A 19,929-nucleotide genomic window follows, 5' to 3' on the forward strand; every position below is an offset into this window, starting at 1 on the left:
CTGGTAGTTCCGCAACAGCTGGAGGGCCGCATGTTTGACATCTGTGGTTTAGGGTGTTTAGCATGGACAAACATGATAGCTTTTGGCTGCCAATGGTTGTTAAGAAAGCAGAAGGTGCTTCCATCCACTGCATCCTTACCAACCACTGACATCACCCAGCCTATTTACTTACGTGGGCAGGAATCCCCAGCCATAAAGCCAAATTTAAGTAATACATTGCCAAAATATGGCCATGGCAATAATTGGGCACCGTCTTTACCAATATTCATTTTTGGATAGATTATGAGAGGGTTAACACTACTGCTTTTTCTCTCATTAAGGAGACTTCCCAACACTTCCTGTCCTGCAGAATCAACAGGAAGTGTGAGGATATCTTTCCAATGTGAGTGAAATCTCCTCTTATAAAGTTGTCATGGGAACAAGTGTGCTCATTGGGTGATTTCCCCACTATTCCTGTTCTGGTGGCAACTCAAGTTCCAAACCTCCCACCACTCTTTCCAAATAAGATCTAAAAAAAAAAAAGTTTTGCCTTTAGTTAAATGTTAAGGCAGTCTGTCCTAATGATTGGTCAACAGGAACGTGTAGGAAAGGGGTAACAGGCAAGAAACTCTGACAATACCACACTACCAATAATTGTTGGAGCTTTGCCAATCAGAACAGCCCCTGGATTCAGCTGGGTTTAAAAGGGTGCTGTGGGTATACGTAGGCTTCTCTGTAGCAGCATAGCCAATGTAAAAGCAAGATATTAGCTATTGAGATTGATTTACTAAAACTGGAGAGTGCAAAATGTGGTTCAGCTGTGAATGGTAGACAATCAGCTTCCAACTTCAGCTTGTTCAATAAAAGTGATACTAAAGCATCACTAAAGTTTTTTTTTATACTTACCTGCCCTGTGCAGTAGTTTTGCACAGAGCAGTCTGGATCCTCCTCTTCTCGGGGTCCCTGGCTCCTCCCTCCCATTGAGTGCCCCCACAGCAGGCAGCTTGCTATGTGGGCACCCGAGCCAAGCCACAGCTCCATGTATTGATTCAGACACAGAGCTGCGGCTTGGCCCTGCCCCCTCTTTCTCCTCATTGGCTCACTGACTTTGATTGACAGCAGCGGAAGCTATTGGCGCCCATGAGGAGGGAAAGTCCTGGACAGTTGAGTCTCTCCTGCCACATCGCTGGATCGAGATGGGCTCAGGTAAGTATTAGGGGTGCTAAGGGGGGCTGCTGCACACTGAAAGTTTTTTTTTTTATCATAATGCATAGAATGCGTCAAGATAAAAAAAAAAACTTCTGCCTTTACAACCACTTTAAGCTTTGGCAATAAAACCTGAAAGCTGATTTCTATGCAGAGCTGCACCAAATTTTGCACTCTCCAGTTTTGGTAAAACAACCCCACTGTCCTCAGCTAGTCTCCAGTAAGACTCACATTAAGCAAAGCGCAGAAAACCCCTTTTAAAAAAGAATTATAAAATATGAGTGTCACTCCTTATTAAAGTAATATATTTATACATTGTTTTTATATATTTACAAATTATATTTATAGAATTAAAAATTAAAAGTGATATGATTACTGTATAAAATGTGGGTGTCATACAGACATATTCTGTAATATTCTTCAGCCAGCATTAATGCTAAAACAGAAAGGGACGAGCAGTGTCTTCACCCAAAAACTGAATTGCTTGCGATTTTCTCTCTACAGCACATGTTGCTCTGGCTTGGCAAGGAAGGAATTTCAATCAGCATTTTGAAGCTTCATAATTACACATCTGTGTTTTTTCCTCACACTTATCATCACTGACATCTGAAAGGTTAAGTGCTGGATGTGTGGCTGAGCTTGTGATATATTTTCTGTGCTGCTGCCTTTCTTCACATATCTGTGATTTTCACTCCCACTTCGGCCTGTCCAGGCTCTTTTTCCCATAATACTTTGTATCTTATTCATTGATCACTTGTGCCCTTTTCTTCTTTGTACCTGAAACCTTCCAAAAACTCCCTTGATGTAAAATATATTGTTCTAAAAAGCCATGTCAAGAGCATGAAAAAGTAGCCTGCAAATAAATGTAATCATGGCACTGGGTGGTTTCTATATTCAGTGTAATTATTTACGAGTCATTCATAAATGTGTTTCCTTTACTTTCTATTTAAGTATTTTTCTTTTTTTTCCTCAACTCTTATGCCTCATACACACGATCAGACTTTCCAACGGGAAATGTTCGATGACAGGCTGTTGGCGGAAAATCAGACCGTGTGTATACTCCATCGGACAATTGTTGTCAGATTTTACGCGGACTAATGTTGGATAGCAGGTTTTCAAATTTTCCACGGACAAATGTCTGTTGTCGGATTTTCCGAGCGTGTGTACACAAGTCCGTTGGACAAAAGTCCAAAGTACAAACACGCATGCTCGGAAGCAAGGCCAAGCTGGAAGCTGTCCGTCTTGTAAACTGGCGTTCGTAATGGAAAATTAACATTTGTGACGTGGCATACTATGAAATCTCGAAATGCAATGCACAATTCTCTTCTTTAATGGGATAATAATGAAGCTGCTTTTCTAGTGATATCAAGTATAATATTATTATGGTTTTTTTTTTTTTATTTGGGCAAGTTACCACAACACCATTATCCTGTAGTTTTTAAGATCAAAGATACAACTATTTTGGTGTCCCTTGTTAATTTTACATTGTATTTTTTAAAATGTAACTGCCTACTCCCAAACTGTCATTTGAAGTAAAACACATAGCCAAGTATTATTCTACACAATTTTTTTTATTGTGCATTAAAAAAGGAAACAAATAAAATTAGACATGCTATCTGCCAATAGAACTTAACCAAAACGTGCATTCTATGCATCCAAAAACATAGAAAATATACCAAATCAAATCATTATTCAATCAAAAAAATAATGTCAAAGCAATATCTCCAAGGCCAATAATAAATAACACGTTATCTCCTCCGATTCTGCAACATGGCTGGTTGACAAACGGCCGTTCAAAAACTAACTGAAAAGTGCGAAATGAAAAGTGTGAAATGAAAAGCGTAAATCAACACTCACCGAACTTCTACTAACACAAAATTAGCAGAAGGAGCCCAAAGGGTGGTGCTAAAGAGCTGAAAAACAACATAGTACGTCACTACGTTCGTATTTGTTGGCCAACAATTGTGTGGCCGTGTGTATGCAAGACAAGTTTGGGCCAATGCCCTTCGGACAAAAGTCCACGGTTTTGCTGGCCAGCAATCCGATCGTGTGTACGAGGCAGCCCATAGATGTGTAATTTTTTTTTTTTTCGATCAACCAGTAGGTTGAATGAAAAAAAGAAAACTTGATTCCCCTATCCAGAAACTCGATGTGGATGGGGGGAATTCCTCCTGCTGTGCTATAGTATTCTGACAGTGGGGAGGCCGTTGAGCAGGAAAATCTGATAGGACGGTTGTACGGAAATCAATTGGTAGATTGACTTCTGTATAGCTGTATATAGCCCATACATAGATCTAAATTCGGGGAGTCCCTGCTGAACCGGCCACATTTTCAATGTATGGACAGCTTTAGCCTTGCTAGTGAATAGAGGCAAATTAGTACAAAATATTATACTGGTTTTAGGACCCATTCACCACAGTAGCTTAGAGTGCGGCAGCGCATCATTCTGGCTGCAATAAGCAGAGGTAGGGGGTGGTATGATACGCATTTTAACACATTGCTCCCTTTTTTTCTTTTTACTGTACAAACTTTATTTGAAGTCCACATAAGTGACACTTAATACATGTAACTGTACAGCAGCACAGTGTGTTGCACTGCTGTACAGGTACATGCAATCCCTTCCTGTGCACTGCAATGAAATGCAGCATGTCTGCATTTTATCACAGCTCACTGTACCTCGCCTCCTGGGTGCATTTCAGTGCAAAAGGGACACATATGAAACAATTGTTTTCTGTGTCCTAGTGGTGACCTGCATTCTTCTAGTGTGGTAAATCGCAGGTCTCCACACTGTATGTGAACAAGGCATATTTATACACTGAACAAGATTCAGATTCTGAACAGGACTTGCCTCTGTGATAAAATTAGCTTGCCTTGTTGTACTGGGGTCCTGAGTTCAATGCCCCAGAAGATTCTGTATGACGTTTTAATGTTCTGAGGTTTTACTAAGTGTTCTGGATTTCTCTTTTTAATAAAAATATAGTTGTAGGGAAAAGGGCTTTTTCCATATTCCATCTGATTTGAGTAAGTCAGCATTAGTTTGAGTACCAAATCTGAACCCCACTGAAGTCAATAAGAGACAACTGTTAAAAGAATATCTATTTTCCAGGTTAATAGCCAGGAGATGGTCAAACAAATGATCTGTGGGGCTGGGCACTGCCATAAGGAATATGTATCAAAGGCCACTTACTTCTATATGAAAAACAAAGCAACCGGGGATTCTCTTCATCTATACCAGACCATTATCCTAGATGAGGCTCTGGTTTAAATGTTACTGGGGCCCCCTCACAAAAAAAAACTAGCATTGAGATCCCCTAAAAATACATAACAGACCCTAATACTTGAGTGATCCCCTGTGACATCACTGACCATATGGTCATGTCCATATTTAGTCAATGACGTAATTTGTCCCTTTGATTACATAACACTGGTAGAGTCTGTGAGCTGTTATTTGTGGCAAGTGAGAGATGGGATCAATAATTTTGGCCAGTTGGTGGGTTTTTTCTCTCTTGATGAGTATGTGGGCATCAATATTTTTTAATATGGGACTTGTCAAAAAGTGTGCCTTTATTTACTATTTACAAGGAAGAAGGCGTTTTTGTCTTGTCTTGTGTTGGGACTGTGCTGGGCATACTTTGTGACAGCAAAATCAGAAGTCAGATCTCTGTAACTTCTAGCAGGTAGTTAACGATTTCTTAACTGTTAGAAATCACAGTGCATCATTTCTATTGCACTTTAATATTAAGGCTTAATGTACACGGGACATTTTTACAACCTCTCCTGAATGATTTAACTTGACAGATAGTAACCCACGTTTAAAACGTCAGTTTTGCCGTGTTTACATGCCGCGTTTAGCCGCGTTTGCATTTAGAAGCATTTGAAAACAAATTTTTTTTTTTTTCAAAATAGCCAAAAACTAAAAACCCCTGTAAATGAAACGTGAGTTACCATGTTTAGAAGCGTTTGGCGCTTGAAATGCCTCTAAACTTCCCCATCTGAACTCATTTTTTGCTTTCCAAAAAAGGCCTCTAAACTCAACTGCCTAAAAACGACATTAAACAAACTTGTGTACATGTACACATAAGATAACATTGGATGAGTTCAGGGGCAGCTGAAAAAAGCATCCAAGTGCCTCTGAACGTACGTAATAGCTATGAGTAAGCACTCAGTTTCGAGTGTGAAACGCGTCAGCTGATCCTGTACATCCTGCATGATTGTCTTGTACTTTTGATGGTCCTATCTCTACAATAAAGACAAGTTTTCTACTTTATCCAGTGTGCGGCATCCAGATCTTTCTATCCAACACCTTGCTCTACTCAGCATTTAGCCAGCACCTGGGACTCTTCAACTCTGAAGGCTTCACATTTAACCTTACACCTGGGTCTGGATCCACCTGAGCGGTGAAACACTCTCCCTGCTACAATTGCATCAAAAAGGGATAGCAGGCAAAAAAAATAAATAAGAACACATATCTCAAAATAGTCACAGTATCAAATCTTTCTAAAGGTCGTACATAGAATCAGTCTAAAAATAAATGTCTATTTATAAAGCAAGGCATTATAACAAAAAGAGTGTGAAAAATTCTCCCCATCAACATTATGGCGTCTAATCTGCCAATTATTTGCGAGAAAAAAATCATGGAAGACTTTCAGTATAAGTCTATATCCCAATGTGTGGCTACACATTGTAGTGTGGATTTGTTTTAGTGATAGGAATCATCAGATATTGGAGAAAATAAAATGCACATAGGCATAGTAAGTGTAACTGAATGTCCTAACAGTCTAAAGGAAATCTCTGAAATCTTTTGCCATATACGTCTCACAGCCAGAACATTTATGGGATAAAGAGCCAGGGGAAGCACAACCATGAAAACAGGCATTTGAAACCTCTGGAAATAATGAGTGGAGTGTTTTATTGTCTGTTACCCTGTGTTGGTCCTTATATATTTAGTTAACAAGTTTCTCAAATTAGAAACCATAGAAACAAAGAGTTATGGTATTATCACATGCATTTTTAATATGATGCGAAGATGTTACTAAATTCAAAGTTGTCCACTAACCAACCTACCTACCTACCTACTAACCTACATAGTGAACCAACATTATTTCTGCCTTCTGTTGCAAGCATCTTGTCCTTGTATCCTGGACATTTATACTTGTGAAGCCATGATAATGACCCAAACTTACAAAAAATATGTTGATTTCATTTGGTGGCTACAGATAAAGGACAAAATGGGTCTCCTACAAAGAAAGATAAGATTTAGATTGATAGACTGCAAAAGTTACCTCCAACTTTTAAACAAGTTGAAACACGAATGGTTCCTATATGGCATACATTTTTAGATAAGAAGAATACAATTCATACATTATATTCTATTAGAGGTACATTTCAAGAGATAAGTGATGTTAATCTTATTTCCAAATCAGAAAAACTGAGCATTTTGATGACCTACTAACCTGGACCTTGGCAAATATATTCTTATTTGAGACTTGGCCAGTAATAAACATTAAATGTCAGTTTTGGTAAAAACTGGGAGAGCAATGACTAAAAAAAATCAAACCAGAGTACTAACCCTTGTTTATTATAATTTTTTTTAATGGAATCAGAATCAACAGAAAACAATGAACCCTGCCGACCAAAAGTCCAATGCTATTCATGTCTGGTCTGGATTTCCACCTACTTTCCATCTTCAGCTTTCTGATTACCAAGCAAATTTTTTGGAGTTTCAGAACTGTTCTTCTTATTGATTGCTTTGGGTCATAGATCTTTACTGACTACAAAGGGTGTGTCCCAGGTATGCATATGCCAGAAAGGGGCAATCAAAATGTTCCCCTTTTTTAGACAGAACAAAGGAAATTGTACCTTTGCAAGCCAAGGAAATTAATATTAAGCTGCCTGAGATTAATTTTTGCAGTTCCCACTGGTTTTTATATAGAAAAGTATCAATCATGCCCATCCAGGACACTGCTGGTAATGGTGACAGTTCTTTGAAGTTACCATATCTGAGATATAGCAATCTGTCAAGACCTCTCAGTGCTTTGCTGTTAAGCATTATCAGTACCAGACGTCTTGGGGGAAAGCATCAGGTTGGAGCCAAGTTGCTGTAAGAAGAGCCAGGAGCATCAATTTTGGCAAGTAGGGAGCTCAGCTTGAAGCTGAATGAGATAGTTCTATGTTTCTTTAACAAGCCATTGTGTATTATAACACTAAAGAGAATTTTGATTCTCCCATTTATCAAGAAAACATCAGCTATGCAATCAACTTTTTACTGTACATGTAAAATAGTGACCATGAAGTGAAGATAGAGGCAAGGCAGACAATGCAAATTAAATAATTAAATTCCAATTGGCTTTCAAGTCACTAAAGTGACATAAGACAATAAAGACAACTATCAGTTCTGCTAAACTGACTACTAGCAAATATCAAGTATCTGTTAAAGTGGTTGTAAACCCTTTACAACCACTTTATACTACAGGCAAGCCTATAATTAGGCTTACCTGTAGCTACACTGGATATCTCCTAAACCTGCACAGTTTAGGAGATATCCCTGTATTTGCATGTGCCAACGTCATCGGCACATGCGCACTTAAGCAAACTGAAGCAATGGCATACGCGGAACTGACGTCATCGCTGCTCCAGGCAATCACAGCACCGGAGCCGCGATACCTGGAAGTAACCACCCGGGGAGATGTCGGCCACCGGAGCGGTGAACGAGGACCGCTGCAGGGGCTTCTATCTCAGGTAAGTAATTTATAATGAGCTAGTATGCGATGCATACTAGCTCATTATGCCTTTGTCTTGCAGGTTGTTTTTTTTTTTTTTTTTTTACAGGGTTTACAACCACTTTAAGAAACCTGCAATGCATAATACAGCTTCACTAGAATAACTGTAGAACTTTGTAGGAGGACTAAGAGAAAACTGTAAGTTCAGATGCACATATAATTGAAGCTGCATTCCAGGAACAAACTATTTAAAAAATTTGCTTTGTAAAAATAAATCCCCTCTAATAATGTGTGTCCGTTATCTTAGGTGCCAGTGCAAAAATGTACAGTTGCGGCTTTAGTACGGTGCATGAAGTGAAGGACAGTGGGCGGCTCACACTCCACTTTACCCATTAACAAAACATTTTATATCCTTTTCATAGAATACAAAACATTCTGTGATTGGACACAGGGAGTTAAGGGGACAGTGAACAGCACAATCTCCCCTCTTTCATTCACATAATGTGCATGAATGAGGTGGAGTGCGAGCGACCCGCTGTATTTTACTTTATGGACTGTACGAGAGCTGCAACTGTGCGTTTCAGTGCCAAAACTTTGGTACTTACACTGATGATAGGATGAATTAAACTAATAGTTTTTTCATAAAGCAGGGGCATCTCCCACACATGAGACACACAACATTAGAGGTAATTTAAATTTACAAGGCAAATATGTAAACATTTTTTCCTGAGGTTTTTTTTAAATGCTACATCATTTTTTTTTAATTGGAGGTCACAGTTCTACATTAAAAAAGGAGCAAAGAGTATGAGAACAAAGGTGTAGTTATTGCTTATATCAACCAATCAGAATCAGAGTCAATATCTGTATTTCACTTGTAAAATGGCAATATACTTTGTTCTTTATTCACTGCATATGTTAATTACAAATTTTGTCTGTCAGACACCTTAGCATACTGTATTGAGAATCATACAGACTTGTCTAAACAATGCAATGGAAATGGACGTACTGCCTTCTGGAGATGCATAGCAAAATATCATTAAGAAACTTCGATTTCAAAACCTGGATGGGTCATTACTATATATATTTCTGAAATTGTTTTTGTAAGATATTTTGCTTTCTCTTTGCTTGGCAATGAGCATCAGCTTTCCATGCTTTTGATCTGGACACCACAAAAGTATCTGCTAACAGTGTTGCTGGACCGTAATTCAATACCAACTAGTTTACTGTAGAAGTGTAGTGTTCCATTGCCGGTCCATTTAGACAGACTGTAGGAACTCCACCCCAATCTATAATCAACCACTCTACATCATTACTAAATTTCTTTGTAAATTCCAGACAACTGTCATGGTGATTCAGCCTATAAAACCCTAAAGAGATATCATATTGTGCTAATAGAATCCGTATAACCTCCTTATAATTTAGATGCTGCTCCTTTGATAACTCTCTAAAATCGTGCTTGGCCATTCCTGTGAGTTTTCCAGCTATTGCAACTGTCTGGTCCGCCGCCTTTCTTTATGACATAGATTTTACATATGATTTAAAAGTTCCCATATGCAGGATAATTCAATGTCAGAGTCATTGACGCACATATGTACACTGTTGTTCTTATATTTTGTCAGCATAAATTGAAGTTTTTACCCTTTTCTGGCATGTTTCAAGGTGTTGTGGTCAATGTAACAGATTGTCCTGACTGACACCTTGGGAAAACGGGGGATTGGAGCTGCACAATAACATGGGGAGTGAAAGCTTAAATAAATATTACCATTTCATTCAAGGTAGTGTACATCCACCATGGCAGTCCAATTGAATCAGAACTGCATCTCTGTGAGTACCAGATTTTGCTGTAAAATGCCCTCAGATTGTACCATACCCCACAGAATGCCCTGCAATAAGCAGGGAGCAGCACACACGTATATGGCATACAAAGCGCAGCAACTTTTTCTTCCTGTTACAGAGATGTTTCCTCCCAATCTGCACACATATTACTGCTGTTCTGCTTGCATATTAAATGTACTCACACTGAGTTGGGGAGCTACTGCTGGAAGTCCTAGGGTAATGTTGGGTAATGACGGAGATGTGTATAGACTTAGCAGATTCATCGACTTTTCATGATGAACAATATGTTGTTGGGAAGCCAAGTGCTGTAACAGAAAAACAAGTTGAAAGTATTACATTGATATATTACAATGGAAAAATAAATATCAAAATTGCATTGTTTTAGAATCAGTTCTTTACTTAGAAAGCTCAAGGCACTGACATGCAGCTTTGAACTTGTGCGATTTCAAGTGAAGTTGCATGATTTCAAAGCCGTATTCAGTGTGAACCAGGGCTAAAGGAGAATAAATTATTTTCATTTAAAACACATGCATTATGAAGATACATATGCAGTGAAAGTTTGGTGATCGTCAGACTCACTGCTTTCTAATTATATCCCAGTTTGTATGAAATAAAAGGAAACTTGCTTATCAAATTATTACAAGTATTAACCACCAGAAAACAAATTTGTTACAACAGCAATAAAAAAATTAAAAAAACGGAAAAGTAATCCTTTATAAAGACTGCTACAATTGGAAGGAGCTGTGCAGAGGTTTTATGTTTGAGTCCTCAAAAAAAAAATCTACTTTGCTATTTAGATTGCCATCTTAACAAACTGAAATATAATTTTTGTGTGCCTTGAACCCTTATAGTATACCGTAAAGCGGAAGGTAAAACGCCTTCTGTGTGCAGCCCAGCCCCCCAATACTTACCCGAGCCCCCTCTCAATCCACCGATGTCCACGAGAGCCTTGCCTCTCCGGGGGACTCACACTCCTGATTGGCTATTGGCAGCAGCAGGCGCTATTGGTTCCAGCTGCTGTCAATCGCAGCCAGTGAGCCAATAAGGAGACAGAGAGGGACAGGGCCGAACAGCGGCTCCGGGTATGAAAGAACACACAGAGCAGGGGCTCGGCTCGGGTGCCCCCATAGCAAGCTGCTTGCTGTGGGGGCACATGACAGGAGGATGGGGCCAGGAGGGCCGGTGTGGAACCCAAGAAGAGGAGGATCCGGGACACTCTGTGCAAAACCAGTGCACAGAGCAGGTAAGTATAACATGTTTATTATTTTAATGAAAATACAATCACTTTAAACCAAAACATTTTCTTCTTTTTTGGATAGGGTAAAGGAGGGTTAAAACCTCAATTTTATGACATCTGTAGGGAGATTTCCCCTTGCCTCCTGACCTGTAGACACAGCAGAAGGTGAGAGGGAGACTCCAAAGTGAGAGGGAACCTCTCTCAGACAGCTGCCATCACAAAAAGTGTCCCCACTGGAAGATTTCCCTTTATTTCTGTTCTGGTGGCAACTCCAAATGTTGGATTCTCCCTCATTTTCAGATCCAGTGACAGTGGTTATCAGGACAAATAGAGAGCATATGTATCTTTCTAGCAGGTACATAGAGAGCAATAAAAACAGGGGTTCTAATTTTCCCCAACTCTACCAAAAAGTAAAAGAAAAATATTTTGGTTTTAAATGCATTTACAAATATATTATTCTAATATATCTTCTATCTGCTGACTCATTTAAATCTATTTTATTTTGTCACAGAAGAAAGCATCTTCCTGCGGTTGCCCTAAGTCCATGACTTCCACATGTGGTCTCACACATTCTTCCTTAAATTACACAGTCTGTTTATACCTCTTAATTCAACAGCATTGCATAATAAGAGCCACATAGGCTCCATTAGAATTAGAAGCTATGCCATGATATTAACCCCAGGGGAGTCACATCCCTGAAAAAGAATACCCTGTGTAACAGTACGACAACAGTGACTGCTTTCTTCCCAAACAAAAAGCATATGGGTCTGTGATAATAGACCACCACCAAGAAGGATCCAGCACACATAGGATTGACTAAGTAAATATAATAACTTGTCAAGCATGTAGAGGTTGGAAGGGCTGCTGGTTTTGTAATGGATCAATCTGGAATATCAATTAACTTGAGAAAATAAATTTTCCTAATGCTCGGCTGTCAGTGTGGAGCACAGTAACACAAAAATACAGGATGTTATTCAAAAATGTAACCTTTCCAGGGCTGGTTTTGTTTTTAGATGCAGCTTATAGGAGCTCTTGGGCAGAGGAGATGGGATGAGTAATTTTCTCTTTGACATTTGTGTGTACCCAGGGGCAGTATGATAAACAAGAAAAGGCTGCACAGTAGTAAAAGGTGTTACGTTACTGTATTTATAGTAAATCAAGGAACTGGTCATCCATTGTTACATGTCATTAAACAATCTTCTTACTAGGATGGATGGCAGCCATTAACCTTTTTATTAGTCTTAGGTGGCAAATCGTTATAACCAGAAGGTAAAAGAAGTGAAAATACATTCAGATGTCCTAATGGGGACATTATTTTTATGGAACGGTCATATGGGAAAATGCCTTCTATGCATATCATACATTTAGAATAAAATGAGCTTCTTACATAATATATATTGAAAGCTGTAAATTTAACTCCTGCACGTCTATGCATAGTAAATTTGTGCCTTACTGTGCTGCACCAGAAAACAGAATACCATACTCTACACTTACCATTCATACTGCATTACACAAGAGTGCATACAGTCCTATTACATATATGACACCCATAGACATTGGACATTTGCTTTCATCTGTTATGATCAGTTACAGGGAGAACACATTGGCACTCTGCTGGTGATTACTGTAATTTGACAGTGATCATTGTACAAACTAACATTTTCAAAATCATTACCTCTGTCTCTTACTATCAAAGAGTAGAGCAACACTGCTTCCTTGTGCCAAAGGACTTTGCAGCTGATCCATAAAAAAAGCAGTAAAAGTCTGTTAAAGGGAATTACTGCAAACATAAAGTCAGAAAATACTATCACTCATGACAGAAGAGCAGAAAGATGTAACCAAAGACCAACCAATAATCTATTGCTTGCCTTGGCATGTAAATTAAAATACAATACAGGATCTGACTTCTCAAAAATGTTGTGTTTAGGCTTGAACCTCACATAACATCAAAGATCAAAGTATATATCACCAACACACCCTGGATCAGCAAAACCAATGTCCAAACATTTATTTGAAAAGGTCACAACACAACGGTAAGGTGCAACATTTCAGGGCTCTGCAGGATCCCTTTGTCTGGCAAGCCTAATAACGAGGTCCTGCGTGGCCCCGAAACATTGCACCTTACAGCTGTGATGTGACTTTTTCATATCAATGTTTGGATGTTGATTTTGACAGTCCATGGTGTGCTAGGGAAATACATACTTTGATCTATGGTGTCATCAGTCTCCAGCTGATATCTGCTGCAGCACCCATTTACTCTTCAGTATTTTCCAGGAACATGTGTGATGGGAAAATTGCACATTGTCCTGTAATATCAAGGTACCTGACAACACAACCCACATCCAGCAACCCAAAGAAAGCTCCTATTGTATCATGGGAAATAGGCACTCCCCCACTCAGACCTGCAAAGGTATAACACGATGACAAGAAGGAATTGCCATGTATTAATAAAAGCTCAAATCTTACTGTGTGGTTAGGAGATGCAGGCAGGGTTGCCAACCGCCAGTAAATTTACTGACAGTTTGTAAAAATCTGTGATTTTGTTACAACTGCCAGTAAATATCAGGAGCTGATAATTTCATGCTGTGTTGACTGTTTAAGTGTAAATCAAGCAAATTACTTTGTTATAGGTATGGTCAGTGTTTCCATATCATGTTCATACTGTTCAAATATTCACTGTGTTAGTTTTCAATAGGAGTTCTGTAATTTCTCAGGTTGCCAGTAAAAAATGTGCTCCGCCAGTAAATTTCCCATGTTTTGTCAGTAAAAAAATGCTATGGGAGGTTGACAACCCTGGATGCAGGCAGGATGACTGTACTTATATAGAGACTTGCTTACAAGGTTTGCTTGGTCTGCTTAGCAAAATGCAAATAATATGTTGGTTACAGAGGGGGAATTTTTATGAATGTGAATTTTAAATTTTATAGCCACATGTTATAAAAAATTAAAAGTAAATATTTATTGAACAGAGGCCACCTTCTTCCTTGTGTAGGAATCATGCATATTGATTGTGACAAATCTGTATAAAAAAGGCAGATGCGGTGGTGCAAGCAAAGTATATGCAAATCCAAATAAGGAACTGCTACGATGCATCCTGTATGTACGAACAGCTAAGAAACAATTGGATTGATTTACTAAAGGCAAACAGATTGTGCACTTTGTAAGTGCAGTTGCTCCAGAGCTTAGTAAATGAGGTGAAGCTTCATTTTGCAAAGAATACCCAATCACATGCAAGCGAAAAAAAAAACAGCTTATTTTGTTTGCACATGATTGGATGATGGAAGTCAGCAGAGCTTCCCCTCATTTTGTAAGCTCTGGAAAACCTGCACTTGCAGGAGTGCAACTGTACTTGCAAAGTGCACCGTTATTTCCCTTTAGTAAATGAACCGCAATGAATACATATTTGAAAAATCCAAAAATGATTACTTCTATAGGCTAAAGTAGGTAAGAGCCAAGTCTTGTTTGATCTAGCAGATTTTCTCACCTCTGTGGGTACAAAAAGAATGTGACAGATATCTCTGGCCCCCATATGCCTGAGGAAAGCACAACTCGTAGGAATTTATAATTTAATCGATGGGTAATCAACTAGCACTCCTATTCTAACCTCCATTGGCATAAACTTGCAGTATCTCCAAGCATACATATATAATCAAGGAATAGGTTTCAAATCCTCAGGCAGTAGGAAACTATGTACACATATGACCTCCTTTTATGACTACATTCAGTCTTTCTTCCTTAACTCTATTGTGATTAAGTGCAAAGTGCACTCAGCTCTTTTTCTACACTTCTACAGTGTGCTGATTTACAACCTATGGTCCCTTTACTATCAAATACGGTATTACGTCTCATGGGGCAATATATCTCTTTGAGAACCCAATAATGGCAAACTGACAGCTGGCCCATCAGATAAAATTCAATTTGGGAGCTTTCTGATAAAAAGTAAGAATTTTATCTCTGGCCCTTCTCTTTTAAAGTCCAGGGTATAGACTACAAAACAAGACAAATATAACATTATTTCACAGTGATTCTTTTTCTTTCCTCACCATTTACAGTATATGCAGTAGCGATGAGGAAAAATAGGTGACAGACATAAGACTCAGGTAGAATTTTGAGGTATTTCTGCTGTTAACTTATCAGAGGTCATCACTACTTTTTTTTTTATTCAAAAATAAAATGTGATCTTTGGCCCTTTATTAGAACCATGGGTAACAAGTAAGGTCAATAAATGCAGCAGGTTGTCTATCACTAGCACAATTTGTTGGGTAATTCTACCTAATCTTACTTTCTAACCAGTCATCAAACAATGTTCTTTCATTGACCCAAAATACAGAGCTTATGTTAGGAAAAATTAAAATGGTCTGGAACCTCCTCACATGAGTCATAAAAATATTCAACTTCTCACTTGAAAAAAAAAAATTATAACTTTTTTTCTATTACAGTATTGTAAAGCTCCAAAATCACAATCTGTAACATGCAGCAAACCTGAAATTTGACAAATGTTAACCAAAAGTTAATCAAATAAAAAAACTTTTTTGTTACTGCTTAATTGGACGAGCTTGTGTTATTGAATTTTCTTAGTGACAGACAGATTTGCAGTAGACCACAGTCTAACGGGTACCTGAAGCATCAAATCTTTCATTACCGAATGCTCACTTCCTAATTGTCTAATTGTGCAGTAATGAAGTCTTTATTCTTCCAACTCAATTTGACATCTCTGGCTTCTTACACAAAGAGTTACAAGATAAAGCCACATGTAAGCTATCAGTGTAACATTATTTTCTCTTTTGGCGTCCACAGGGGGCTACTAATCAGTGGGCAGGGGTCAAACACCTGCCCCCAGGATCACAGTTCACCAACAATTAATTTATTATGAATGGGAAGCCTGGAAGTAGATGTGTCTGAGTCTCTCAGTGGATGTCCTGCTGGTGACCTACACATTTTGCTGTACAAGCACATTTCATTGCTTACTGAAAGCAGCAATAGAGCTAAGAAATGATAATTATATTAGAAGAGGACAAATAAAAAATATTATGTCCTAACAAAAAGTACAAAAATGTATGCAATCACTTTGTGTGGGATTCAGTGTTCTAATATCTGAACTGATTTAATGCACATATTACTTGTTATGTAAAGTTAAATGAAACTACAGCCAGTTAATAGAGCTACACATAGAACTTAAAGCTCAACTCCACTTTTCTCCACCTTTTTGGAATCCCTCAGCAGCTTATGAACAAAACAAAGCAGTTCTGGTTGCAATACTCACCTCCTCTTTGGCATTGTCCCTAACGATAGTCACCTAGTGGGGATGGGGTTTCAAGGAGGAAAAGTGGACAATGGGCATGAAATTTAGATTTGGGTTTTAAGGAAATTCTGCCACAGAGACCCAGTGTAACAGAAACTGGTATACTATAACAATTTCATTACAGAGACTGTTTTAATACCAAACTAGAAACACTGGGGGTGATTTACTAAAACTGGAGCACTCAGAATCTGGTGCAGCTGTGCATGATAGCCAATCAGGTTCTAACTTCAGCTTGTACAATTAGGCGTTGACAACAAAACCAGGAAGTTGATTGGTTTCTATGCAAAGCAGCACCAGGTTTTGCATACTCCAGGTTTAGTAAAATTTCCCCAGTGTCTGATCTACACATAGATTGATTTTAGTTTATTTACTTCCTCAGGACAAAGACCCTAATCATACAACCAAAGTTAACTGAATAGATTAAAACAAAGAACGTGAATGTTTCAGAATGGCTCAGTCACAACCTAGAACTTAGTCCAATTGAGAATCTATGGAATTACATTAAATCACTTTTTTTACCATTGTACCCCATTCAACCAGGAAAAAAATTAAAAAATTAAGTATCCAGTTGTGTAAAGCTGGCACGGACTTGTGCCAAAAGGCTCACATCTATAACAGCAGCCAAAGGTTGAACTACTAGGACAAGCAATAGATGCCTGCTTATTGAAATTAACATTTGTTTCACAATGGAAATATTTTTTCACCTTCAATGTGTTAAAGGAAATCTGTACTGAATATTGAGGCTACCACTGTTGACCTCCTTCTGAAAATGTTAGTTGCCTAGCAGTGTCCAGCATTAATACTTTATGACTTTTCCACATCTGACTTTTTCACATGGAATAATGATGTTTTTACTGTTCTCAGAGTGTAGTGTTTGCATCATATTGTTTAATAGAATGCTTAATAACTGTTTCCCAGGTGGGAGGTAGTAATCCAAATATGAGCTTTTTAGTATAATATTGTTTTTTGGATTGTTGTAATTTTGTGCTGTTGAAATGGGAATCCCAATTCAATCTATTTTAACTTCGGGTACAACAAAACCTGGAAAAGCACAGCATATGTGTTTCTATAAGCATAGAAATAGCATGTTCCTAAGTCCTTATTCAGAGTAGAATACTGAGCCATGATGTTTGTTTGTTTGTTTTTCAGTGGCTGGGCCCTCTGTGCTGCTTGAAAAGGGTGAAAATACTGCGCTATACCCAATAAAACATAAACAAAAAGCTGCTAACACACAGACAAACCAAGTCAAAGTGGAAGTGAAAACAATAAGTGTAGCGTTAGAAGTAATAACTACCTATATGCATCCAAACCGTCTCAATCAGGTAGGCGGGATGGGTGCAATAGGAAACAGTGATACACAGGGGCATGTGCAAGACTTTTTAGTTGAAACGCATCGGGCCAGACCCTCCTGCTTCCCACATTGCCATTTTATGTACTTTTGTGATCACTTTTTATATGCCATTTTATCTTCAATAAACCGACCTTGGTTGACCTACACCATGTGGAGCCCCTTTTTTCTTTGTTTCCCCATGATGGAGCTCTGATGACCACCTTGGGACCACCTTCATTGGTGGACCTGTTTGGCGGCTGTTCAATCTTTGGGAACCTCCGTTTTTAACCTACATCCAACACTGTTCAGATTTGAGTTCGAGGCCTACAGGAGACCATCCAGTTTGGCGTCACTACTGGAGATCCAGTATCCCAATGCCTTATAGACGCACTGCTGTACAGTAGGTGTGTCCAACAGATCCGGTAAGAGTACCCATTCTTCTACCTGAATGTTCATTCGTGCTCACCTTGCTCTTTGGTGCATCTCCCAGTTCGGTTGAAGATTGAGGAGCTAGTCCTCCCACTATTTGGACATTTTATTTGAGGACATTTCTCCCATTTTAGTATTAGCTTATATACATATTTTGTGGGGTTCACTACCCTACAATATCACTGTTTCCTATTGCACCCATCCCGCCTACCTGATTGAGACGGTTTGGATGCATTTAGGTAGTTATTACTTCTAGCGCTATTTATTAGTTATAGATTCAGGGCCCGTCCATATAGAGCGCAGGGGAGCCGCCCCCATAAATTCATGGGTCCGGCCCCTAATCTACATGCAGGAGGCATTGAATCCAATAAAGGTTTTTTTAAGAAGCACGTGATTAGAGCCAGAGGCTCTAATTGGCTTCAAAAAAAGGGTGGGCTGGGGGAGCAGAGCACTGTGCCCTGAGCCCACCCAGTTGTGTGACAATAGTGAATTAATATTCACTATTGTCTTCCTGATTCTCCTCCCGGCCAATCAGGAAGTGGGTAAGGAGACCCGATTGGCCAAGAGGAGAAGCGATCGTATTGGCCGCCGAGGAGGAGGAGAAGACGCAGGGGAAGCCACCATGAAGAAAAGGAGGAGTAGATGCTGGGTGATGCCAAAGAGGAGGAAGCACTGCCCATGACCTAGATGGGGTAAGTGCGAGGCTGGATGGGCTGACGATCGAGTGACTGTGGGGGGTGAACGACGTACTGCCTTCCCCCCAAAATGGAGCACCAGCCGCCACTGGTTTTAAATATATGAGTACAATTAAAGAATTAACAAAAAAAAACACTCAAAACTCAGACTCAGTAGTCTTCCCCACCACCTGTAGTAACCAGGCTGGAGAACCCATCAATATGGTATATATATATATATATATATATATATATATATATATATATATGTAACATAATCAATCTTAATTACCAAAGCATGCTGTAAGCTATGGATGCCACATTTTGTAAACCATGCTGGATATATTATCCTTGTATTTGGGAAGAAAGATGGCCATTTGACACTACACAGCTTTTCAGCATTGTCTCCCAAAAGCTGTCTGTTTTGCCTTGCCAGGGACGAGGGAGAAGCTGTTGCAGGGGGTCTGGGGAGTTTTAAAGAGCCAAGAGCTTACTGAACCTTGATTCTAAATGTCATCAATCATTTCTTTTTTTTCAAGCTAAACCTTATTTAGCACATGTTCTATCATGGAAAAATTATCATAGTGTATTTTCCATATACTGTACAATGCAGTGTTGCCAACCGCCAGTTAATTTACGGGCAGCCCGTAAATTTCAGCCTGTGTTCGTGTCCCCTGTAAATGTCTGTTACTGGTAGCTGTGCCCGTAAAAAGATGGATGCGGGCTGACAGCGCAACTGCACATGCACCGTTCCGAAGCCTGCCAAGCATGGAAAAACTTGTACATGCTCGGCCGGGCGGGCACATGCGCAGTGAAGTGATGGCGCCACCTGGCACCATTTTTGAATGTCAGGCCCTCCGTTCTCGTCGGCATCTCGCCACAGTGACAGCAGAGGAGGAGGAGGTTGGTCGATCGGTCTGTCTATCTCTGCCTGGAACGGAGTGAGTGCTGAAAAGAGCGCCGCTGACTGACCATCCACTCCACTCCAGGTCAGTCAGAAACTGATTTGTATTGTGCTGATCAGCCTGAGCCGAAGGAGGGAGGACAGCTAGAGCAGAGCTGAGCCATTCAATAGGAGAACACTACACGCACAGCCTCTGACCCCCGTACCATGTCCATGCAGCCTCTGATCCCCTGTACCATGTCCATGCAGCCTCTGACCCCCTGTACCAGGTCCATGCAGCCTCTGCCCCTGTACCATGTCCATGCAGCCTCTG

The 19,929-nt window shown here is 39.5% G+C and overlaps 1 protein-coding gene across 9 annotated transcripts in view; it reads right to left on the minus strand.

The window, feature by feature from the left end:
• Positions 1-19,929, minus strand: part of HDAC9 (histone deacetylase 9) — an 872,451-nt gene that overhangs the window by 205,643 nt on the left and 646,879 nt on the right. For all 9 annotated transcript variants that reach the window (XM_073630072.1, XM_073630070.1, XM_073630071.1 and 6 more), the window contains one exon: positions 9,923-10,045. In XM_073630072.1, the coding sequence (XP_073486173.1) occupies positions 9,923-10,045 (123 nt within the window). The remainder of the gene's footprint in view (positions 1-9,922; positions 10,046-19,929) is intronic.

Source organism: Aquarana catesbeiana, linkage group LG05 (genome assembly GCF_042186555.1).
Source record: "Aquarana catesbeiana isolate 2022-GZ linkage group LG05, ASM4218655v1, whole genome shotgun sequence".
Classification (NCBI taxonomy): Eukaryota; Metazoa; Chordata; class Amphibia; order Anura; family Ranidae; genus Aquarana; species Aquarana catesbeiana.